The sequence below is a fragment of the Gymnoscopelus microlampas genome (genome assembly GCF_963454915.1).
Source record: "Gymnoscopelus microlampas genome assembly, chromosome: 13".
NCBI classification, from domain to species: Eukaryota; Metazoa; Chordata; class Actinopteri; order Myctophiformes; family Myctophidae; genus Gymnoscopelus; species Gymnoscopelus microlampas.
In genome coordinates, this window is record NC_139950.1 from 25,725,298 (window position 1) to 25,751,251 (window position 25,954).

The 25,954-nt window shown below is 39.3% G+C and overlaps 1 protein-coding gene across 1 annotated transcript in view; it reads right to left on the bottom strand.

Annotated features, from left to right (window-relative positions):
* Nucleotides 1-11,809: 11,809 nt before the first annotated feature.
* Nucleotides 11,810-25,954, bottom strand: part of fbxw4 (F-box and WD repeat domain containing 4) — a 75,606-nt gene continuing 61,461 nt past the window's right edge. Inside the window, exons 9-11 of the mRNA XM_084076693.1 lie at nucleotides 21,633-21,735; nucleotides 17,832-17,993; nucleotides 11,810-16,462 (exon numbers count right to left, since the gene is read on the bottom strand). Of these exons, the coding sequence (XP_083932819.1) occupies nucleotides 15,978-16,462; nucleotides 17,832-17,993; nucleotides 21,633-21,735 (750 nt within the window). The 3' untranslated portion in view covers nucleotides 11,810-15,977. The remainder of the gene's footprint in view (nucleotides 16,463-17,831; nucleotides 17,994-21,632; nucleotides 21,736-25,954) is intronic.

The window sequence follows — 25,954 nt, forward strand, 5'->3', positions numbered from 1 at the left end:
CTATTGGTTCTCAAAGTGGGGTCCGGGGACCCCCAGGGGAACTTGAGGGGGTTCCAGGGGGTCCCCAGCTAAATGATGGACAGGAACCAAATGGACCCTTATGGGTCTGTAACTCTGAGAGTGTACAAATGGAACCAAATGGATCCTAACAGGTCCATTTGGTTCCATTTGTACACTCTCAGAGTTAAATTAACATTGTTTTTACAATGAATTGGGGTCCCAGAGATATAAATGCCATTAAATGGGGGTTCGTAGCCTAATGCATGTCAAACTGGGGGTCCTTGAAATCAAAATGGTTGAGAATCACTGCTAGAGAGCCGTAAAAAATCTTCTCTTATGGGGTTCCCTTAGCCATGGTTCACATGACGCTTGTATACAAGAACATTTTCATTCTCCATCTAAAGTCTACTAGGTTAAGTATTTTGTTATCACTTGCATTTCCTGAGCCAGCGTGGCTCAAGACAAAATGTCAGGGGTTTATAAACCGAAGGTTATAGGTTCAAAGCTCAAAATCAACAAACAAAAATTAAGGAAAATAAGAAATTACAAAATGCTTAAAAATAATATAAAATGTCACACACAAAAAGAAATCGAGGTTATGTTGAAGGGAGAAACGTCGATTTGATTTCTTTAACTTTCTGGGGAGGGTACAGAGGTCTGACTATTTTTTACCACTACAGAACTGTTGTGTTTATTTGACCATTTCTCTGCATGCTCTTCAGTGAAAGATTACAGCCAGCTACAAACATGAAAAAAACACCTATAGTGTAGGTATATTTTGCTTATTTTTGTTTTTTGTTTTTCCCAGGCTTTGTTTTGATGTCCCACTTCCTAATTGATTGATTAGCTCCTGCTGTGTGTCCCCTCATCACCTTTAGTTTATGTCAGGTGAGGTGTATTTTTGGGCAGCCTGGCATTCAGTGAGAGAATGGGGGTGAGCTAGGTTAAATATTTTGAGTTTAGGTTTGGACCCCTAACCTCTGGTTTGAGAAGCAACATATCTCTAGCTCAGGGGTGGGCAACTCTGATAATGGAGAGGGACACTATATTTCCACACTCACTATGCCATTCTATGTCACACAAAAGTAGACAAAAAAAGCTTGTAGATCGGCTTTTTTTGCTATTTTCTTGCCATTTTTATTTAATTTGAAATGCATTTAGTTACTAATTATGTTAGTAAGTCGTAATGTAATGTTTAGTTACTACTTATGTTAACTTAAATACAAATACATTGGACATAAAAAGACAATAGAATTTTAATACTATAGTCATTAAGCTACTAATATAGACTGAAGTAGTTAAAGCGGGTCATGTTTGGAATTGTAACAGCTGAAATCAATAATATATCAGTATTCTGATATTAACCTGCGGGCCGCATTAAGTGAGAGTGGGGGCCGCATGTGGCCCCCGGGCCGCCGGTTGCCCATGTATGCTCTAGCTGCACCACTGGGGTTTCTTAATTCTTAGTTGTCTACTGTCTTGTATGTTCTCCAGCAGTGGTGGGAGAAGTAAGGCCCAGCATCCCTATTCTGGGTCGAACATTCGTCAAAAATAACAGATTTACAAGCGCACAACGTGTCGACGTGTTGTGAGCTTGTAGATTGACAATTTTTAGTGAAGAGATTTAGTGTAGATGGTAACAAGGCAAGCGGGAAAGTAAAGTTGCAACTTTACTAAGAATAGAGGGTTTAAGTGAAAATATCAATACCACGATGTAGAGATATGCTTTGCATCTAAATTCTAAAAGGATAAGTATTTCCCTCCCATCTGAATGTTTCATGTCTCTGTGGCTCAAGAGATGTGTCACTGTTTATGAACCAAAGATAACTGGTGTGGTTGTCATGGTTACTAACCATGTGTCATGTGTTTCAGAATGATTGGAGGGCGGAGTGTGTCATCAGTGGAGATTCGGCCCACCTGGATTGTCCTCTATAAAACAGGTGGCTGGACTTCACTCTTGTCCTCTCTCTCTCACCATGAAGCTCACTGGGAGCACTCCAGCCTTTTGGATTTTGGTTATTAAAGGACAAGACCACTTTGGTAGAGGTTTGGGTTGTGTAGTTACCTTGCCATGATGTAACTCCAAAGGTGAACAAGAAATCTAAAATAATTGCTCCATTGAATAGAAATTGATCACTCAAAATATGCTCCTCATTGACTTACATTGCACGGTAAAATTGGCTCTCAAAGTCATGCTTTTAGCACATAAACGAACAAACAAAGCTGATTCAGTCAATATAGAACCTCACCAAACCCAGTACTGTTTTTTTTTTTTACTTCCTGCTGATTTTACTATTTGAAGATCCAGATCCGCGGTTCCAGTCCGGGTTTCTTTTTAATAAAAATAGCAAAATCAACAGGATAGCATTTTTATTTAAAAAACAAACTGTGCTGGGTTTGGTGATGTTCTATTGTCTGAATCAACTTTATTTGTGTTCGTTTATGTGCTAAAAGAGTGACTTTGAGAGCTGTTTCAGCATACAGTGTAATTCAATGAGGAGCATATTTTTAATTATCAATGGAGCAATTATTTTAGATTTCTTGCCCACCTTTGGAGATGCATCATGGCAAGGTAACTACACAACCCAAACGTCTACCAAAGTGGTCTTGCCCTTTAAGCACCGTTAACCACCCCAGTATCCGTATTGTGATGGAGAAAGCTTTAGCAGAAAATAGCTGATCGACAAACTCACTGCGACACATTGTGAGCTTGTCGATCGGCCATTTTCAGCCAAAGCTTTACCCACAATAACACAAAACAGAAAATACACTAGTATTGAGCCCTGAGGGACACCGGTTACCCATATGGGGTTAAATTAGTTTTAATAAAATAATTTAAACTTTTGTGTGAGTTTCCTCATTTTGTTACAAACTCAGCCGTTTGTAACACTATTGGTTGGTGGTTGCAATAAATACATTAAATTTAAGTGGTTGGATTCAATTTACGTAAGTCACTAGAACACTTCAAAACGAAGTATGGAGCTCAGCCTATAATTGATTTGATATGCTGCATGCAATGAGTAAAAAGTGGTATTTTCTTAAACTTAATTCAGCTAATCAAAGAGGATCTGTGGTCATAATACAGCCCTGTTTGAGGAACTATAGTTGAACACTTTACAGACATATTTTTTAATGTGCAGTCCAAAGTGAGAACAATGTAGCCTACTTGATTTAACACCAAAACTGCTATAGTTTTGATCATCTGAAACTAAGGAATTTATAAATGACAAAAATGGTATGAATTTGTATGACATTACAAAACATCTCTCTGTTTGCTTTCAATGAAAGTGTAAATCTGGGTTCAGACTCAGTCAGAGTAAACGTTTTCTAACAGATGGTTTTAAACAACATCTCAGTTCTGTCATAATGAACCCTTTCCCTGATCATCAGAGGGTGTATCTAGTAGATTCAGTCATTCTGTCAGGGGTAGAGGTGTTTGCTGTGGATTTTCATCTTTTGACCTGTCACCTCTTGCTTTAACTTTAAATATAACCTCCAAATCCTAATTAATGTGAAAGGCCTGGTGGTGCAAGAGTAGAGCATAGGCTTCACAAGCGGATGGTTGTGGGTTTGAATCTTGGTCAGGGAAGATCTCAATTTTCGGTCTTTTTAAGGCGAGAACCATGGATGAAGCCCGCCTCCCTCCTCACGCCCTCTTTTAGCTCCGGTAGGAGAGGGAGGAGCATGGAGGGGAGCCCACCTCCAGGGGGAGGAGCTTAATACATTTACATATTAATTAAAGATTTTTATTTTAGTATTTTTTGTGATTTTATGGCCACTGTTTTTTTTTCACATGAATTTGTTTGAGACATTTTTTTATTGTTTTTTTTCATCACCAGTTTGTATTGACCACAGCTCCATTGTTTTTTTGTTGTATTACCCTTTTAGTTTTTATTTAGTAGTTGTTTTGAGTTGTTTTGAGTGAGCTTTGAACCTGGAACCTTTAGTTTGTGAACCTTTGATTTATCTTTTAAGCCACGCTGGCATGGAAGGTACAATTGGGAACGTCATCCTTAACCCGCCATCCTTAACCCGCCTTTTAGAATTTAGATGGACAGTGAAAATGTTCTTCAGGAGCCTTGAACCCCAAACCTTCTACTTTCAGACCCTGTGTTTAACTCTTGAGCCACGCTGGCATGGACAGTACAATTGGGAACGTCATGCTTAACCCGCCTTTTAGAATTTAGATGGACAGTGAAAATGTTCTTCAGGAGCCTTGAACCCCAAACCTTCTGCTTTTGGACCCTGTGTTTATCTCTTGAGCCACGCTGGCATGGAAGTTACAATTGGGAATGTCATCCTTCAGCCGCCTTTTAGAATTTGGATGGCCAGTGAAAATGTTCTTCAGGAGCCTTGAACCCCAAACCTTCTGCTTTCGGACCCTGTGTTTATCTCTTGAGCCACGCTGCCATGGAAGTTACAATTGGGAACGTCATCCTTCACCCGCCTTTTAAAATTTAGATGGCCAGTGAAAATGTTCTTCAGGAGCTTTGAACCCCAATCCTTCTGCTTTCAGACCCTGTACTTATCTCTTGCGCCACACATATATGGACAATATGAATGAAAACGTAATAGTTAAACCACCTTTTAGAATTTAGATGGTCAGTGAAAATGTTCTTCAGGAGCTTTGAACCCCAAACCTTCTGCTTTCAGACCCTGTACTTATCTCTTGAGCCACACAGATATGGACAATATGAAGTAATTTTTTTTTTGCTTCGCTAGTGACACCATTGTGTCACTACCGAAACGAAAAAATAATTACTAAGTCCAGAGCTCGATGAATGTTAGGGACCAAAAAAAAAGTCACTACAAAGTACTACCAATCAACTTTAAATTGCCTGAAACATACTCCTAACAGGTTTTTGGGGGAATAATTTTGGCCTCCACACTTTTATTTTATTTTAGTATTTTTATTTTAGTATTTTTTGGCCACTGTTTTTTTTTCACATGAATTTGTTTGAGACATTTTTTTATTTCATCACCAGTTTGTATTGACCACAGCTCCATTGTTTTTTTGTTGTATTAGCCTTTTAGTTTTTATTTAGTAGTTGTTTTGAGTTGTTTTGAGTGAGCTTTGAACCTGGAACCTTTAGTTTGTGAACCTTTGATTTATCTTTTAAGCCACGCTGGCATGGAAGGTACAATTGGGAACGTCATCCTTAACCCGCCATCCTTAACCCGCCTTTTAGAATTTAGATGGACAGTGAAAATGTTCTTCAGGAGCCTTGAACCCCAAACCTTCTACTTTCAGACCCTGTGTTTAACTCTTGAGCCACGCTGGCATGGACAGTACAATTGGGAACGTCATCCTTAACCCGCCTTTTAGAATTTAGATGGACAGTGAAAATGTTCTTCAGGAGCCTTGAACCCCAAACCTTCTGCTTTTGGACCCTGTGTTTATCTCTTGAGCCACGCTGGCATGGAAGTTTCAATTGGGAATGTCATCCTTCAGCCGCCTTTTAGAATTTGGATGGCCAGTGAAAATGTTCTTCAGGAGCCTTGAACCCCAAACCTTCTGCTTTCGGACCCTGTGTTTATCTCTTGAGCCACGCAGGAGCTTTGAACCCCAATCCTTCTGCTTTCAGACCCTGTACTTATCTCTTGCGCCACACAGATATGGACAATATGAATGAAAACGTAATAGTTAAACCACCTTTTAGAATTTAGATGGTCAGTGAAAATGTTCTTCAGGAGCTTTGAACCCCAAACCTTCTGCTTTCAGACCCTGTACTTATCTCTTGAGCCACACAGATATGGACAATATGAAGTAATTTTTTTTTTGGTTCGCTAGTGACACCATTGTGTCACTACCGAAGCGAAAAAATAATTACTAAGTCCAGAGCTCGATGAATGTTAGGGACCAAAAAAAAAGTCACTACAAATCAACTTTAAATTGCCTGAAACGTACTCCTAACAGGTTTTTGGGGGAACAATTTTGGCCTCCACACTTTTATTTTAGTATTTTTATTTTAGTATTTTTTGTGATTTTATGGCCACTGTTTTTTTTTCACATGAATTTGTTTGAGACATTTTTTTATTGTTTTTTTTCATCACCAGTTTGTATTGACCACAGCTCCATTGTTTTTTTGTTGTATTACCCTTTTAGTTTTTATTTAGTAGTTGTTTTGAGTGAGCTTTGAACCTGGAACCTTTAGTTTGTGAGCCTTTGATTTATCTTTTAAGCCACGCTGGCATGGAAGGTACAATTGGGAACGTCATCCTTAACCCGCCATCCTTAACCCGCCTTTTAGAATTTAGATGGACAGTGAAAATGTTCTTCAGGAGCCTTGAACCCCAAACCTTCTACTTTCAGACCCTGTGTTTAACTCTTGAGCCACGCTGGCATGGACAGTACAATTGGGAACGTCATTCTTAACCCGCATTTTAGAATTTAGATGGACAGTGAAAATGTTCTTCAGGAGCCTTGAACCCCAAACCTTCTGCTTTTGGACCCTGTGTTTATCTCTTGAGCCACGCTGGCATGGAAGTTACAATTGGGAATGTCATCCTTCAGCCGCCTTTTAGAATTTGGATGGCCAGTGAAAATGTTCTTCAGGAGCCTTGAACCCCAAACCTTCTGCTTTCGGACCCTGTGTTTATCTCTTGAGCCACGCAGGAGCTTTGAACCCCAATTCTTCTGCTTTCAGACCCTGTACTTATCTCTTGCGCCACACAGATATGGACAATATGAATGAAAACGTAATAGTTAAACCACCTTTTAGAATTTAGATGGTCAGTGAAAATGTTCTTCAGGAGCTTTGAACCCCAAACCTTCTGCTTTCAGACCCTGTACTTATCTCTTGAGCCACACAGATATGGACAATATGAAGTAATTTTTTTTTTGCTTCGCTAGTGACACCATTGTGTCACTACCGAAACGAAAAAATAATTACTAAGTCCAGAGCTCGATGAATGTTAGGGACCAAAAAAAAAAGTCACTACAAAGTACTACCAATCAACTTTAAATTGCCTGAAACGTACTCCTAACAGGTTTTTGGGGGAACAATTTTGGCCTCCACACTTAGTGATTTTTTCGGATTTAACTTCGTTTCGGTAGTGACACAATGGTGTCACTACCGAAACGGAAAAAAAATGACTAAGTCCAGAGCTCGATGAATGTTAGGGACCAAAAAAAAAGTCACTACTAATCAACTTTAAATTGCCTGAAACGTACTCCTAACAGGTTTTTGGGGGAACATTTTTTTTTTCGTTTCGGTAGTTACACTACCGAAACGGGAAAAAAATTACTAAGTCCAGAGCTCGATGAATGTTAGGGACCAAAAAAAAAGTCACTACCAATCAACTTTAAATTGCCTGAAACGTACTCCTAACAGGTTTTTGGGGGAACATTTTTTTTTCGTTTCGGTAGTGACACCATTGGGTCACTACCGAAACGGAAAAAATAATTACTAAGTCCAGAGCTCGATGAATGTTAGGGACCAAAAAAAAAGTCGCTACAAATCAACTTTAAATTGCCTGAAACGTACTCCTAACAGGTTTTTGGGGGAACAATTTTGGCCTCCACACTTTTATTTTAGTATTTTTATTTTAGTATTTTTTGTGATTTTATGGCCACTGTTTTTTTTTCACATGAATTTGTTTGAGACATTTTTTTATTGTTTTTTTTCATCACCAGTTTGTATTGACCACAGCTCCATTGTTTTTTTGTTGTATTACCCTTTTAGTTTTTATTTAGTAGTTGTTTTGAGTTGTTTTGAGTGAGCTTTGAACCTGGAACCTTTAGTTTGTGAGCCTTTGATTTATCTTTTAAGCCACGCTGGCATGGAAGGTACAATTGGGAACGTCATCCTTAACCCGCCATCCTTAACCCGCCTTTTAGAATTTAGATGGACAGTGAAAATGTTCTTCAGGAGCCTTGAACCCCAAACCTTCTACTTTCAGACCCTGTGTTTAACTCTTGAGCCACGCTGGCATGGACAGTACAATTGGGAACGTCATTCTTAACCCGCATTTTAGAATTTAGATGGACAGTGAAAATGTTCTTCAGGAGCCTTGAACCCCAAACCTTCTGCTTTTGGACCCTGTGTTTATCTCTTGAGCCACGCTGGCATGGAAGTTACAATTGGGAATGTCATCCTTCAGCCGCCTTTTAGAATTTGGATGGCCAGTGAAAATGTTCTTCAGGAGCCTTGAACCCCAAACCTTCTGCTTTCGGACCCTGTGTTTATCTCTTGAGCCACGCAGGAGCTTTGAACCCCAATCCTTCTGCTTTCAGACCCTGTACTTATCTCTTGCGCCACACAGATATGGACAATATGAATGAAAACGTAATAGTTAAACCACCTTTTAGAATTTAGATGGTCAGTGAAAATGTTCTTCAGGAGCTTTGAACCCCAAACCTTCTGCTTTCAGACCCTGTACTTATCTCTTGAGCCACACAGATATGGACAATATGAAGTAATTTTTTTTTTGCTTCGCTAGTGACACCATTGTGTCACTACCGAAACGAAAAAATAATTACTAAGTCCAGAGCTCGATGAATGTTAGGGACCAAAACAAAAAGTCACTACAAAGTACTACCAATCAACTTTAAATTGCCTGAAACGTACTCCTAACAGGTTTTTGGGGGAACAATTTTGGCCTCCACACTTAGTGATTTTTTCGGATTTAACTTCGTTTCGGTAGTGACACAATGGTGTCACTACCGAAACGGAAAAAAAATGACTAAGTCCAGAGCTCTATGAATGTTAGGGACCAAAAAAAAAGTCACTACTAATCAACTTTAAATTGCCTGAAACGTACTCCTAACAGGTTTTTGGGGGAACATTTTTTTTTTTCGTTTCGGTAGTTACACTACCGAAACGGGAAAAAAATTACTAAGTCCAGAGCTCGATGAATGTTAGGGACCAAAAAAAAAGTCACTACCAATCAACTTTAAATTGCCTGAAACGTACTCCTAACAGGTTTTTGGGGGAACATTTTTTTTTCGTTTCGGTAGTGACACCATTGGGTCACTACCGAAACGGAAAAAAAATGACTAAGTCCAGAGCTCGATGAATGTTAGGGACCAAAAAAAAAGTCACTACCAATCAACTTTAAATTGCCTGAAACGTACTCCTAACAGGTTTTTGGGGGAACATTTTTTTTTCGTTTCGGTAGTGACACCATTGGGTCACTACCGAAACGGATAAAAAATTACTAGGTCCAGAGCTCGATGAATGTTAGGGACCAAAAAAAAAGTCACTACCAATCAACTTTAAATTGCCTGAAACGTACTCCTAACAGGTTTTTGGGGGAACAATTTTTACGGAAAAAAAATTACTAAGTCCAGAGCTCAATGAATGTTAGGGACCAAAAAAAAAGTCACTACCAATCAACTTTAAATTGCCTGAAACGTACTCCTAACAGGTTTTTGGGGGAACAATTTTTTTTTCGTTTCGGTAGTGACACCATTGTGTCACTACCGAAACGGAAAAAAAATTACTAAGTCCAGAGCTCAATGAATGTTAGGGACCAAAAAAAAAGTCACTACCAATCAACTTTAAATTGCCTGAAACTTACTCCTAACAGGTTTTTGGGGGAACATTTTTTTTCCCGTTTCGGTAGTGACACCATTGTGTCACTACCGAAACGGAAAAAAAATGACTAAGTCCAGAGCTCGATGAATGTTAGGGACCAAAAAAAAAGTCACTACCAATCAACTTTAAATTGCCTGAAACATACTCCTAACAGGTTTTTGGGGGAACATTTTTTTTTCGTTTCGGTAGTGACACCATTGTGTCACTACCGAAACGGAAAAAAAATTACTAAGTCCAGAGCTCGATGAATGTTAGGGACCCAAAAAAAAGTCACTACCAATCAACTTTAAATTGCCTGAAACGTACTCCTAACAGGTTTTTGGGGGAACTTTTTTTTTTCGTTTCGGTAGTGACACCATTGTGTCACTACCGAAACGGAAAAAAAATGACTAAGTCCAGAGCTCGATGAATGTTAGGGACCCAAAAAAAAGCCACTACCAATCAACTTTAAATTGCCTGAAACGTACTCCTAACAGGTTTTTGGGGGACACCATTGTGTCACTACCGAAACGGAAAAAAAATTACTAAGTCCAGAGCTCGATGAATGTGGGAGGCATGCGTTAATCCGACAGACCTTTTCTCCGACTATGTGGCATCCGCGTGCGGTTAGGGTTAGGGTGCGGGTTTGGTTCGGGTAAATTGTATATCTTTTTGGACTACTTGAGCATTTAATTTGTCGGCAATACTTTGCCACGCTTTCTCCCTGGATCCATTTATTGCGGCCATGTTTCCTTTCTTGCTTATTATAAATATTACTTCCTCGTATGATTCCGGGGAGACGTCAAATTTCTCTTTTGGGTCTTGAGTCAAACCAATTACTCCCGCGGAGACATCAAATTTCTCTTTTGGGCCTTGATTCTTGGGACTCAAGGCCCAAAAGAGAAACTTGATGTCTCCGCGGGAGTAATTGGTTCGACTCAAGACTCTTTTGGGTCTTGAGCCTTGGGACTCAAGACTCAAATCCTGGAAATCAAATCCTGGAAATGGCAAATCAGCATGTGTCTGTCTCCCTGGGGTCTAGTGCTGTAATCGGGATAAACTCCTGTGTTCTTGGCTGTTGATGGCAATAAGCCCACTTGTAAAGTGCATGAGCCAAATGCCTTTAATTAATTTGGTGGAATGACCCATCACGTTCATATAATGTCAATGTACAAAAGTCAGTGTGCTTGGTTAGTTCTGTTGGCCAGAGTCTAGTAGAACATAATCACGATTCAAAGAACCACTTTTAGTATTATTTTAGCACCATTTTTGTTTAGTGTGACATATGATCTACAGCCTATAGACTACAGGTAAACACATTTGAACATGACGTTGATGATCAAAGTGACAGCTTCTGTAACCTTGAAAAACACCAGTGATAACACATGTTATAGAGGCTATTTTGTACTGATATGAATACAGGTAACTTGCCCTTAGGTGTGCCTTTGGCACAAAAAGTTTGAAAACCACTTGCGGAGACAAAATGATGCAGTGCCACATTATATAGTATACATCCCTACATGCTCAAATATGTGTTGGCCTCATTGCGCTCCTACAGTACATGCAAGACAATGTGCCCTCATGGGCTGCCTCTATATTGGAAAATGGCCTCCTCTGTTACTGTTTTTTTTGTATATGGTATAATTAAAAAATATATTTTGTAGCATAATTTTCATTCCTGTTTGGAGCCAGTAAGTGCAACAGTTTTTAGCATGTATTAGTTCAATGTAGTCTTTAGGAAGAAAATGTGCTTATTTGTTCCTAGAGTAGAGTTTTGGTACACAATCCTCACTCACATGTCTGTGTCAGTGGGTTTTATTACAGTCTGAGCTGTAACCTTGACATCCTACTACAGTGTTTGCGGTACGTTACATAGCAATATATTATTCTGAGATTCAAGGAGAAGGATGACAGCTTAAATGTGGCTATCCTATCAGGTCAGGCCTTACCATCTGAAGTCACTGGAAAGGCACGACAGATGATAGGCCCATCTGTGATCTCACTCATCGCTCTTGTTCGGGTACTCAGTCACATAAAATAGGAGGGAATGACGAAACAGTACATTTTTTACCCATTTCCGAACATAGTAAGAAAAAAATTGAAACGACGATAGCGTGTTTTTTGAACAGCCTGAGACAAATTTAACACGGAATGAACCTGTGTCATGTAGGCTGTCAAAACAATGTATGGAGAAAAAAGCAAGATCTATAGTCGCCAAGAGCCCAATAGCAAGTCGACTATGAGGCCAGCCTTTTTTCATTTTTTCAAGCAAAAACAAATGCCACAACAAATGAGCAGGTTATCCTCCACATGATTTTAATAACCTTTTTCTCATCAGGTTTTATACAAAATGTGACCTCAAAAAACAAAAGAAAAAACAGAAAAATATAATTTCATTTAGCAGGTAATAAAGAGAGCATACTGTATATACATAACGTAGTAGAACCAGAGGCTTAAAGTCCAACTTGCAGGTTATGTCGTACAGCGATAGCATTTCATTCCATTATTTTACATGCCACTCAAAATTCTATTTAAATTGGAGTTAAAACACCCAATAAAAAAAGAAGAAATCAAAGGTGATTGAGTTGTCAGCGCTGTATTGTAGCGCAAATAAAATGGATGCTATAGATCAAGTGTTTAAAGTCATACTCTGCAGTTTTTTTCTATTTAAAAGTTATTCTCTGGCATATTTTTCACAACAACTGCCACTAAATTCCCAACAAATACTCAAATATAGTGCTTACACAGGAAATAAGGCACATCCAATGCTGGTGACTAATGGCTAGGCTAGCAACAGACAGACAGTAACACACCTAAACAAACCAATATTAGTTGAATTGAATCTTTAGGCAGTATTCAACATAGAGACAAGCTTGAGGCGTTGTTTCCGAAGTCTGAGGCATCTGGATTGCATTGAGGAATGTCTGAAAGTGGACTTCATCACTGATGCCACAGAAAACGTCTAGTTAAGTCTGTCAAGGAAAATCCAGCGAGAATACTGGAGAACCTTGCAGGCATCAAAGCCAAACAGTTAAAAGAGTCAAAGAGATTGCTGCTGATTTTTCTTAACCCTTGTGTTGTCTTCGGGTTAAAAATGACCGACAGCAGAAAACGAAACCATTAAATTATATTTTTTCTACTTGATATTTGCTGCCTTTGCCTTAAGTGACCAAAACATTAGAAAAAGTGAAACATTGCCTTTATTCATATTACCATGAAGGCTGTACACCACCAGGTACAAAGATTGTCTCAGTTAAAGTCACAGTCAAATAGTCAGTTACACACTTACAACCCACCAAGACTACACAAGGGTTAAGGAAGTTTGTTTTGGGGCACTAGTTGAAAGCCAACAGCATAGGCACTGTTAAACTGTAAATGTAAAACATATCATGGGCATCTATCTATCTAAATCCACATTGATAGTTTTATTCCAAACATAATCCAAAGGCAGCAAGAAAGAAAATGAGCTCAAATGTGTGCTACTGCTACTAGCTTAAAAGGCGCTGACTGGAATGGAACTCATGGATTCGTATTATTAAAATGCACTTGATGTGACTACTAGTCACCGCATGTCGTCAAAGCACCGAACATCAAATCCTACAGAGTATGACTTTAACCCATGAGACAGGAGAGCGCTGCGTGGGGACGTTTTATTCATTCTCACCCCCACATGATTTCTGACCATTCCCACAGAGATTCTGATCATTCTCAAATGCAACACTGTTATCTATCTATAAATGCGCAAAATCTATGTGTAAGCGTGCATCTAATTGGTGCTGTGACGGTCTGATCACCGTCTCTCTAAAGATATCTATAAATCCCCATATAAGGAGATCCCCGATGTCATCAATATGACATCATAGACTGGCCTCCAAGTACTCTGACAATGGCCATTATATGGAGATCACTGATGTCATCGATATGACATACTGTAATAGATTGGCCTCAAAGTACTATGATAATGTGTACTGCACCAAGTACCCTGACAACGGGTACAATGGGTTTGCAGTAAAAAATATTTCTCCATACCACAACATTTGAATTGGGTTCTGTGGAAAGTAAACCCAATCCTGTTGTAGTCCTCTAGTCTACACAACAGCCTTATCATTTTGAACCAGGTTGACGACAAAGGAAGCACTTTCTTATTCTTATGCAGAAAGCAACCTCCTTGGGAGATGGAACTATGATCCCAGTGGAAAGTTGGTGAGATATGTGTCAAGTTGGATAATATTTGGGAGTCATAAACTGTTAATCAACATGTTCTCTATTTGTTACATACAGTATCAAGCCTTGCTTAATAGACACAATCAACTTTGTTGGGTTTCTTCCAAGTACGCCTTAACCAGCATTAATTGTATTGTAGAAATAGGCCCAAGGGATATTTATAAGCTCTGTTTAATATAGTATTTGGCCTACATTATCACAAATGAGAGAACGTTACATTATAAACAATGCTCAAGCTCCAAGATTACTTGAATACTCCGATTGATTTTGGATTAAATCCTCAATGTTGATTTAACTCACAAGTATATAAATGTAACCAAATGGACTATTTGGTTACATTTTTACAGTGTAGCCTAAAATTGTTAATAAATGCAAACAATTGTTTAGATTGGCAGCTGTAAAGGTTTAGATATTGTGCCTGTCAGCATGAGAATATACAAAAATATATACTGTACATAAACCATACTTTGGCCATGGTAAGTTCAGAATATAGTGAGTACCTTGTCCTACGTTATCTGTTGGATAAAGAGACAATCCGCTTCTTACAAGCACGTGCCACTAACCTCTGAAGTGGTTGATTAAACTGCTCTATTTCGTCCACTTTATAAGCATCACTTACGATCCGCATCATTACTGAACAAAATGAACAACCTGCCAGATGGACTGTAAGACTGCTGGTCAATGCTACATGTAGAAAAAGTGCTGAACCGACATGTGTTTTTATGCTCGACTGTTACTGGAGAATGTTTCATTCAGTGCACTGCATTTGTTTGGGCGTTTTTGTTTAGTTTACTTTTCTTTATTTCACTGGCAGCATTCCAACTCGTTTTGTCCATTTACAGATGGAGTGTATACTTGAGTCGGGGTGGTTGTTTTTCCAGAAACTCGCCAGGCATTCCCTTTTGTATTAGGGTGTTTTAGGAGAAAAACAGCTGCTTGCCAAGAACCTACATTCAACGGACTCTGATAGAAAAACATATGGTTGTTCTGCTGGGTAGGTTAACTCTTCGACATTGAAATTGTTTCCCTGAAGGAAACAATCTTTGAAACTAACCTGGGACAAATTTAAATGCCTCAAAGTGTTGTCAAACCTGCTCGGTAAACGCAGAAAAGGCATGTAAACTGCTCTCACTTTTAGTTTGGGCTTAAAATATAATAAATATTATGTTATAATTTTCCCTTGGATTTAAACCCAACTGTTATCAGTGCAGTTTCTTCTCTTTTGCAAACAAAAAGAAAGCCCCAATCTTGCATAGCTCCATAAAAATATGAGAGTTAACATGTGTTGGTTAGAACTAGAAGACATTGATAAATGCCTGTGTACTGAAAAGGTTACTTTGCTAGTCTACTGAATGTTACACCTCACTATTATTTTCAAATAAGAAAAGAAATAGAAGCTACAAGATGCTACTAGTTATGGCACCGTGGCATCACAGAGGAATGCCCACTGTGACTGGCTTTCCAGGGAAATGGAAGATACAGTACAGGCAGAGATAAGAGTACTGACTGAGACCCGATCACCAACAGGCGCATCAAAATCACTCATCCATATTTTTTGCCCTTTTATGATTTATCATCCCTTTTTTACACATTGGACTATGAACCGTAAATGCTGCTCATAAGAGATGAGTAAGAGTGAAGAACTCAACCAAAGCATCAGTTGTTTGATAACTGGTCCTGCTGAGGTGGTACAGTCTTTGTGTACACTACAATGGTGTACAGTACACTACATGAGTGCTGCTGGTGATGTTTTTATAAACAATTCATTCGCGCTTTTTTCTTTTTATTAAAGCTACAATCCAGGACTTATTTTAATGAAGAATTTCAACAAATGAAAAAAAAACGACAACATTTGAACCAATCTGCATGGTATGCTATAACTAGCACATCTGCAGTGGTTGGAGGTTGTCTCCTTACCCTACTGGTTGGTTGACAGCGTCATCACCATCTTTATTATAGTTCGGACATCGTTGCAATTTCCTCTCTGCATCGGGACAGAGTGACAACGGGGGAAAAAACAACAACAACAACGCTATGGATTGTAGCTTTAAGTCTGCGAAAATCTTAACCCTTTTTTTCCACTTGCTTTTGTACTTTTGTACAACAAATCTGTGCACGAACACCTGCCATACATACACAGGGGCGTGCGTTAACCAGACATACATGTATAATAAACCCAAACCCCTGAGCAACAAAGTTACATCAATGCATTCGACTATGCAGCTATGAGGGAGTCTAGTGGATTACCTCTGAGACTGTATCTGTCTTCATACCTGTGTGTGTGTCTGTGTCATTGTGCGTGTGTGTGTCTGTGTGTGTAATGCGTGTGTGAGCTGTGGCCTGGGCTCCACAGCTTTCGCACTGCTCCTCCACTTCCTCCTCTCTCCCCAGAAAGCCTTGCTGTTCCCACAATTCCTGGCCGTCGCACACCTCTATTCCAGAGTCACCAGTGAAGCGCCGGTACCGGCCCGGCGTGGAGTCTTTGTCGTCCAGGCAACCGTCGTGAGGCGGGGCCTGTGAGGCCTCTGGAGCTGTGCCGAGTGGGGCGGCCGTGTCTAGGGACGAAGCGCCGTCGGGCTGGAGGGGCGGAGTTAAAGGAGCGTTCTCTGGTGTGTCAGCGGGTGGAGTCACAGACTGGAGAGGGCTGTAGGGAGGTGGGGGTGTGGCTGGGCGGTCAAATACCTCCTCATAGGCTGGAAGCAGGTAGTCGGGAAGGAATCCTGATGAATGAGAGTGACGGAATGAAATGGCTTGTTATCGTTTTTATATATTTGTTTGTTATTGCACATTCCAGGTTCTGGTCAATTCACCGGAAACCGATTTTATATCGGCACTATAGTTATAGTGGAATGTCAACTGGAAGATACCGGTGGATACTTGCTAGCTGACTATTTGTTTCTAACAACATTTCAACTATATTTCACTACAGTTGGCATTTTGTTGCCTTGGAATATCAAACCCAAACATAAAAACATGCACTATCATTTGAATGGACTGGTTGGCCTGAATACAGAGATGCAAACCATTTCAATATACCATGGTTTAACTTGTGTGTGAATGTATGTGCAACTATGCATGCTACACCAGGGTGACTGTGTGTTCTAAGTTATGTTTAAGACATTTGTAGACCATTTTAATACCAGAATGAAACGTAAGACTAAATTCACCAGTAAATAAGCATGCATGAAAAATGACAATACTCAGTCTGGTGGTTTTCAAATTCAGGTTATGGCCTAGAAATTAAGACATTTTAAGACTTTGCCGAGACCTGCAGGCACGCTGCACAGGGCTACTTATGCTTAAATGTTATGTGAGGCTGTCAAGTCTTTGAGTCAATGCCAGTATACCTTAACAATGTTACTCCATCATATGCTATCTGCCTCTGATTTTGACTGTAAAAGGTGTTTGGCATCATGGTGGTTCAACCAGTTAATACAAGACATGAGGCACAGACTTGAACACATCATGGTTATGTTCTCATGGCCTCTATAGCCATTTCAAAGTCATTTTCAGTCTCTCTTCACCAATCACCATACCGTAAAGCCCAATTTATGCTTTGAGCAACAAGAGTCAACCGACGCGTTACACACGCTGTGAATGATCCCAGGATCACCGAAGAAAAATACATCCAGAAATCATGTGATCACAACACAATGAAGCTGGTTTCGTGCAGTGTTTATAAAAGTCCCCTTTTCTCTGCTTTCTGTTGTTTTTGGCAAAAAAAAGCCACATTCAACTGGCCATAACTATGGAATGGATTACCGCGACGAACAAATCTTTTTCGCGCGATTCTACGAGACCCCTGTGCGTGTAATGAGGTGATCACTGTGAGGAGTGGACGGTGATCACAATAAATATTCCATGATTTTTCAAAGGTACAGTAAAATCGCTCGTTTCTGTTTGCAGGGGGGTGACACCATTACACTATTTACTCTGGCAGTTAAAGAGTTAAGGTAGTTTAGACGTCACTTTCGTTGTGCGATATTCAGTCGTTCAACACTTGTATGTCCAAGCAAAAAAATTGGATTTACCGCAGGAGAAAATGCCTGATGAAATCATTATTTGAAAAGTGTTGGAAGGGTCACTCACGGAGATAGAGCGGCAGCTGGTTGTTGTTGTGGGCTTCTCTGTAGGCTATGAGGTTGATCTCGTTCTGTCGACGCTGCTGCTGGAAGCGCTGTTTGGAGCGTCGGTGCTGACATACACAGCAACACGTCAGAATGATGATCAGAGTCCAAACCAACCAGAACCCTATGGGGATCGAGGCAAGATGACAGTTAGTCTCTTAAAGAAGACTCAGTGTGATAATAGACGTTTTTCCTTTTTCATTTCATATCATTAGGATGTGGTCTTTTTTTGTTATTCTTAATAATAATGTGCCCACGGAATAGAAAGCAATTTATGTTGCGTCATTATGCTTAACTCCTTAATTCCTTCTGGCATAACAATCTGATCTGAACAACATTAGGTCATAAGGAGCACCCTTGTCAAATATTTTGATAACACTTTCTATGTCTATAATGCATTGTAAACATACTTATAATGTATTAAAGTCTACTAACATTAAAGCTGTATGTACTCGCAAGTCGCAAATACTATATATAATGCTTCATAACAATAAACATCAACACATTAAGCATTTTATAAAGACTTACTGTATACGGTCAAGTATCATAACACTTCGTAATTGCTGGTCACTCAGATTTCTTTTGGCCAAGATAAAATATGTATTGTATTATAATTCTCATAGTTTTAATACATTATATTTTTTATAATGCATAACTAAATGATAATGTATTATGACTGTGAGAAATGTTATGCACTATGATCCTTATACATCATTATAAAATGCTTTGTGTTATGATTGTAGTTATAAAGCATTATGAGTGCTTTATAACTAAACTTTAAAGCGTTATAAGCTGATTATAATGCATCCAAGTATGTTTATATTGTGTTATAGACATGGGCTTCATAGAAAGTGTTATCAGTAATTGTATGTAAATGTTACAATACTAATAAGTAGCATTGTAACATTTACATACAACTACTTTTGGAGTTTCGGTTATACACAAAGACAATGTTCTTCAAAGCAAAATACTTGTTTTTGATAGGGCATAGTATGAAAAGGACGAAAGAAAATTATACTGTGAAATATCGTACACTGTGGTATTTTAGTTTGTAGTCGTGTTCTTGTAGTGATATGCAGTTGGTTGCAACAGCAGCACAGCATATCACTGCCTTATGTGTAGTCTTAGTCTACTGTACTAGGGATGCCACAATCTGACCTTCAGCCAATTCGAAATTCGGACAGCCCTGGCGAATATTTTTCGATTATTCGACGGCGCCGTTTTTTGAAAAAATTTTTTTTTTTTTTTTTTTTAACATTTTTTTTTTTTTTTTGCTCCTGTTTTAGCATTATTATGGTCATTTCCGGGTTGCGCGGCCCAATTATTAGTTACGTTAATGTTTGGGCTGGGATGCTTTCCAGCAGGGGCCTCAGTGCGGCTGCAGAGTTCATGTTTGGGCTGGGCTGAAACAGTGAAACGCTCTGAAACTGTGGCCATTTAGAATTATTAAGACTATAATATTACTATTATTAGTATTAGCATATATTTTGATTGAAACTAAGGCATACAAAAGTAAAAAGTAAAAAAAAAAAAAAGTAAAAAGTAAAAAAAAAAATTTTTTTTTTTTAATATTAATAAAAAATTTATATAATTAAAATCGAATTTTAAAAATCATTTTCGATTATGGAGACTGTAACGAATATTCGAAAATTCGAATATTCGGTGGCATCCCTATACTGTACTACACTAAATATAAGAGATATACAATATGTCACAGCCACAAGCTATAAGACATGCCCACAAAATCCCAATCTCATGGCCTCTAGAACTGCAATGTGACAGTGGCCAATTGAGGATCTTGTGAGCACAACATATACAGTATCTTGTGGCCATGACATACAGTAACTAACTGAACCGCATGGAAAATCTTGTGGCCAGAAGATTTAAGATGTGCCCACAATATATCCCAAGCCACTACAACTTTAAGTTGTCCCCTTAGATGAGGATCCCGTGGGCACATAACTAACTGAACCACACCATGTCACTGTGGTAGGGGTGTGTGGTTTGGGCTCTGCTGCAGGGTGGATATAGATGGGAGTGGTGTTACCGCATAAGGAGTAGTTCACCCAAAATAAATACTTATTTTCTATCAATTGCACACCCAATAAGCCTTGAATTCATGGAGATTTTTTTTGTTTTTGTCGCATTCCTAAACCAATAATTTGATGAAATTATCAAATTATTGGCTTAGGAATGGCTTATTTGTTATTTCCAAGTGTAAGAGTTTTGCCAATAAAGCATTAGTGCTTTATACTCGCAGTAAAATCCTCAGTGTTCATTTAGCTCTTAAGAGTATACAAATGTATACTATAGTACATTTGTACACCATCAAATTTACAAACAGATTAACACTGAGGAATTTGCTGGTAGAAGTGATTCTGTTAGAGTCACCTGTCCTCTTCTGTACTTATGTATGAATTCTACTTTGTAGAAAACTTTCACTAAACATGCAATCATCATATAAAAGCCATAATACACTGCAATATGTTGTTTACAGTGTTTAGCAACGCTGACAGAACTCCGCTGTGCCCTGTACCCACTGAATCACTGTCACCCATAATAATAGTAAGTGACATCTTCACAGACATGATTATTGCCATGATAGGACACGTACACCTAATGCTAACTAATTTACACATTGCAATTACAAATCTACACACACACACACACACACACACACACACACACACACACACACACACACACACACACACACACACACACACACACACACACACACACACACACACACACACACACACACACACACACACACACACACACACACACACACACACACACACACACACGTATGTTTTCTACTCCTTAATTCGAATACAATTATTGGATTTCTGCCACCTTCCACTGGTCAGCATGGATGCTCCATTCAGCAGACAAAAAGCTAGACAGTGAGTCATGAAATGCTCCCTCGACCTTAAAAAGGACCAGGGAGCAGTCTGGGGGGTCTGTGAAGTGCTTATTAAAATGGAACGGGGACGCCCGGGCCGTAACATGAGAAACAGCCTGGCTGCCAACTACCAGCAGTTTAACCAGTAAACAAGTCCAGTCAGCCTGTGACATTCAACACACAGGGATGGCCTTTCTGCAGTTTTACTAAACTTTTAGTCAACAAGTTATTTCTAGACCAGGTTTGAATATTAAGGTCAACATGTAATATGTAGGGTTAGTACAGGATTTCTATAGTGAAATAAGTACATTACAAGGTCACTGGCTATCGCACAAGTTCACAGTAAAGTAAAGCTCAAGTAGCAGATCTACTTCATATCCAAATGAGTGAGTGGTCTAGCACTAGCAGTCATTACAGAAAACCAAGTTTTTGTCCACGGCAACAGTGGCTTATGGATTTTAAGTTAACTAGCCACTTCCACTACTTTACAAGCCAAATAGGGGACGAATAGGGCCCTTGAATGATGACTGCTTACCTGTCAAAGTGGCCAATGAAAAAAAGTGGAGGTGTAGGGCTGTGACTTTAGATATGCACAAAGACTAATCATATAGAATATATTCAATTCTGAAACATTACATTTTGTTTCCAATGCCTGCTGTGGCTTAAATTGGCAAATGCATTCCAGATATACTATAAGTGAAGGTGCAAGTGAAAAAAATCAAATCAAATCAAAAACCATTGAGACTAATCATTGTGATAAATAACCATGACAGCACCAAAAAAACAATGGGGCTAATTATATCAGCTTAACAGCTGTCGTAATGGTGGGAGGCAAGGAAAGTGCAAGTAACTTACACCATAGTTCATAGTAGTAGCTGCAGCACTGCGTCTCTCCGCAGCAGTGGCCCGACTCACACACATAGCTCTGGTTATTAGCTCCCTGGCACAACAGCTTACTCTGGAAAAACAAAGCATAGTCAAACAGTAAGTCACATATTAGGCTGAATGAAATTAATATTATATTCTATGGAGTAGACCCTATAGAGTAGGGAAATCCTGACATCAAAGCCACGCCCCCTTGGTCATACAGAGATTTTCCCATTCAAATATACCGTTAACTTCTTATTTTAATCACTTAAGAACTATGTTCTAAAAATAAAATAAACTAGTCGAGGAGTTTTACTCGTCTGGTTAACAAGCACAAAATGATGCCAGAAAAGTACCAATTTAGCCAAAGAGGCTGAAAATCCAAGTCTGTCTGCAAATCACATACTGTATCAAATACTGTATACGGTAACTAAATATCATAGGTGGGGGAGCACAATTCTTAGTATTGTAAGTATTCATTTGTTTGGGAGAATTTTGTTATGACCCACGGGTGTTTTAACATCAGACTTTGATATATTCTATATCACCTCAATTTCTTTTTAATCTGTCATAACGTACATCATTAGACAATAGCATTATAAATGTAACTGTGTTGCTTTACATTCTTTTGCCTAATACAAATTTCAATCAATCAATCAAAAATCATCTGTACTCACTGACCTATTTAAAAAAAGAGAAAACTCACACATTTCAACATTCATTTTTATTGCCTTAGGTTTACATTTGTAAGCAAAACACAAAGTCAAATCATATGCATGTATTGTACTAACTTACTTAAACAATAAATCTGACTCTGATTCCACATAACTGTAATTATGAAATCGAACAATATTGCATAGCAAAAGTCATCGTACAATTAATCAGGTGTGTGATGCAAATGATAAGTGCTTGCAAGAGTATTGCATTTAAAGGTCAGCAACATCCGATTCTACAGACATCACTACAGACATCACATGTAGCAAAAGTCATGTACGAATATGCACAATATCCTTTTCAACTTATTATACCACAGGCTATAAACACCGTATTTTCTTTTATTAAGCAGTTAGCCAGTTATTGCAAATATAATTATACAGTAAAGGCAGCAGCATGGGCATTTTTGGGAAGTGGTGAGAATAAGTCTTAAAATGTTGCACATACTGTACTATAGTAAACTATATGCAGCCCTAATCACCCATGCATTAATGGACACCTATCGATGAGTCCCGGTGAGACCAGATGCCACAAGTTGTTTCAGGTTACCTGTCTGACGCCCATTAAGAAAGACATGACCTCATCGGTAAGACAATCCACCCCCAAATAATAAACCAAAGAGGAAGAGGAGGGTGAAAAAGGTTTAGGTGCTGTTGCACTGCTTGCTGAGAAAGACTCCAGCAACAGAGTGAGCTCAGCAGACCATGCACTGCCTGGGTTCAACTCAGCAGACCTCTTGATGGAATTGGACCCCCAACAAGTTGCCAAGGAATGCAAGTAAACAACCCCCAGCATGCATGCACATACACACATATATATACCCTTTCCTTCGATGTTCTTTTGCACACACAGAGACACACCCAGCACTTTCTAGTTTGACACCATTACAGGCTTCAAACACCTTCTCCTCCCCAGCCTACACACATGTGCTCAGACATATACAAATGCACTCACATAGTCAGGCAACAAATTAGGAAAAAACCTGAATTACTAAGTGGATCCATACAGCTCTATATAAACACAATTAAGCAATTTACATCCTCTGTGGCGCTGTGTATACAATGCTGAACAGGCCACGTTGACATCGATTTTGCATCAAGATGGCAAAAGGAAGATATAAGTGGGTTCATTATTAGAGCACTAGTCTTGCGTAGCCAGACAACTATTCCTCCACAATCTCCGAATGCTATATAGTCTGGAACTACACCTTCCGAAATCCGAGAGAGGAAGCTGGCACTTCCGTTCACAAAAATATATTTTAAAATATGTTATAGTATATCTTATATTTTATTTTTAAATTTCCATTTCTGCTAAGCAGTAAGCTATATATACTTAGATGATTTTGGTTTATATTAGGATAAATTTGCACGACTGTAAAGACAAAACGGAAGTGGGGAAGAGGCTCCACATCCGCTTTATATTTTAATCATGATCAGAGGCAGCTTCCGAGTCCCAGACTGTATGACCGGAAACATTTGAAAATTGTGGGAGGCAACAGTCTGGCCACGCGAGACTATTGGAGCACTGATGGCAGGCGCTTCAGTCACAACAGGCTGCTCAACTGGCAAGTGTTTCAATAGGAACAGTGACATCTGATCTATGTTAAATAATCATAGGCTCTATGCACAGCAGCAATATTGGAAATAAATTGGGCCTCTTCCTTACTTCCTTCACAGGTGTTACCAATGATACTAATGAAGGCTCTGTTCCATTCTGGTCAAACAGAGTCAGGGTGTTGATATTGTGGATGTTGGCTCAATGGAAAAACTCTGCTACACCAGTGGGTCTCAAAGTGTGGTCCAGGCAGGTACCCTCATGGTTCCTCCTTGAGAGGGTTCCAAATGGCTCCTTACGGGTGTGTACACTGAGAGTACAAATGGAACCAAATGGACCTGTAAGGGTCCATTTGTACACTCTGGGGGAGTTATGGGGGTCCTTGAAATGAAAGCGTTTGAGAACCACTGTGATACTAGCCTGATTATCAGACTGAAGCTGTGTGGAGCTTCAGTCTGACATTGGCTCCAGTGTAGGCGATTACAAGGGGGAGGGGACAAGTATTTCCCTAAACCAATCCTAAGGGATCCTCACCCCCACCTCCGACTCTCATTTCTCCGGTACATTTTGTACCGGAGAAATCCTAGGTTCACAATTACAACACCAGACCAAGAGGCAGTCCACTCAGAGAGTGGGCGGGGTCTATGGTATGGAACCAGGCTACTGTGATACACTAAATGGAACAGAGCCTTAATTAGTATAATTGGTAAGACCTGTGAAGATAGAGGCCTAAATTCTTTTCAATATGGCCGCTGTACATAGAGCCTATTGTGGTGGCTTGCACACATTCAATGACAGTGATGCTCATACATTAGTGTGATATGTAAGGAAAAACAGAGGAGCAACTCTTCCTCAGGTGACTGATAATGTTAACGCAAGGCGTGATCACTGTGTCAGCAAGAACAGTCCGTTGACAACTAGACCTACTGTACATGGACAGTGTTATTATAGTAGGGTTGCAGCGTATTAAGTAAACCCATCATTACAAAGACTATTGCACATTTGAGAGTTCATTGGAGCAAAAACCATAGGCAATGGTCTACAGAGATGTGGAAAAAAGTTTTCAGACTGGTGGGAAATGGAGAGTGATTCTACAGTTCTGAGGTCATTACACAGCTTGAGTGTAGGGGGGAGAAGAGTTTTGGAAACTTGGTATTTGCGTGGGTGACATAGGGAAGAGAGAAGAACAATAATTGTTCTTCTCTTCCCTATGTCACCCACGCAAGACAGGACAATTATTGTCCTGTGTTCGCAAAGTGTATGGGAAAGGATGGATCATGTACTTAAGGTAAGGGGGTGCCATGCCCTTCATTGCCTTGTAGGTCATCACCAGTGCTTGGATGCAGGCAGGGAGCAGAATATGTAAACAGATACACACAAATCCCAAACACTCAAAATGTCAAGTATTATTCACTGACTGTCAACAAGAAATAGTCGGAGATTAGTTACATTAATAAATAGCAGAGAATGCCAACTGCACTCACATATTTGTAAACATGTTGCACATGATTACTTTGCAATTATAGTTGGTAAGTAATCACATAACGACGTTATGAATAACGGCCAAGGCATTAAATGCCTTGGCCTATATTCATAACATTGTTTACAAGTTACAGCTTCTATGGCTCAGGAGGACAAGACTATCTAGGGCAAGTAGGACAACATTCCAATGCTTTGACAGCTGTCTACTGGCTGTATTAGTCTTCCTTGGTGTTGTCCAAAGGAAATGGCACTGCAGCTTAAACAAGTTTTAAAATGTAATTACTGCAGTCCACTCAGTTTAAAGCAGTTTGGGGGGGCCACAGTGACTTTGTTAAGAGCTAACCATGGCCTGTTAGTGCATGCTAATTTGTCAATTTCGTCGCTATTGAGGAGTTATTTTAGAATGTATGATTTTGACTTTTGTCTCATAGCGTGACAGGCCGTTAAAATGACAAAAGGTTATGGTGGTTTGACTTGGACAACGTCAATTTGACACCTGAATGCCGATAGACAACTCCTGCTAAACTCCTGCTACAAGACATTAGCCAGACGTTAAAGGA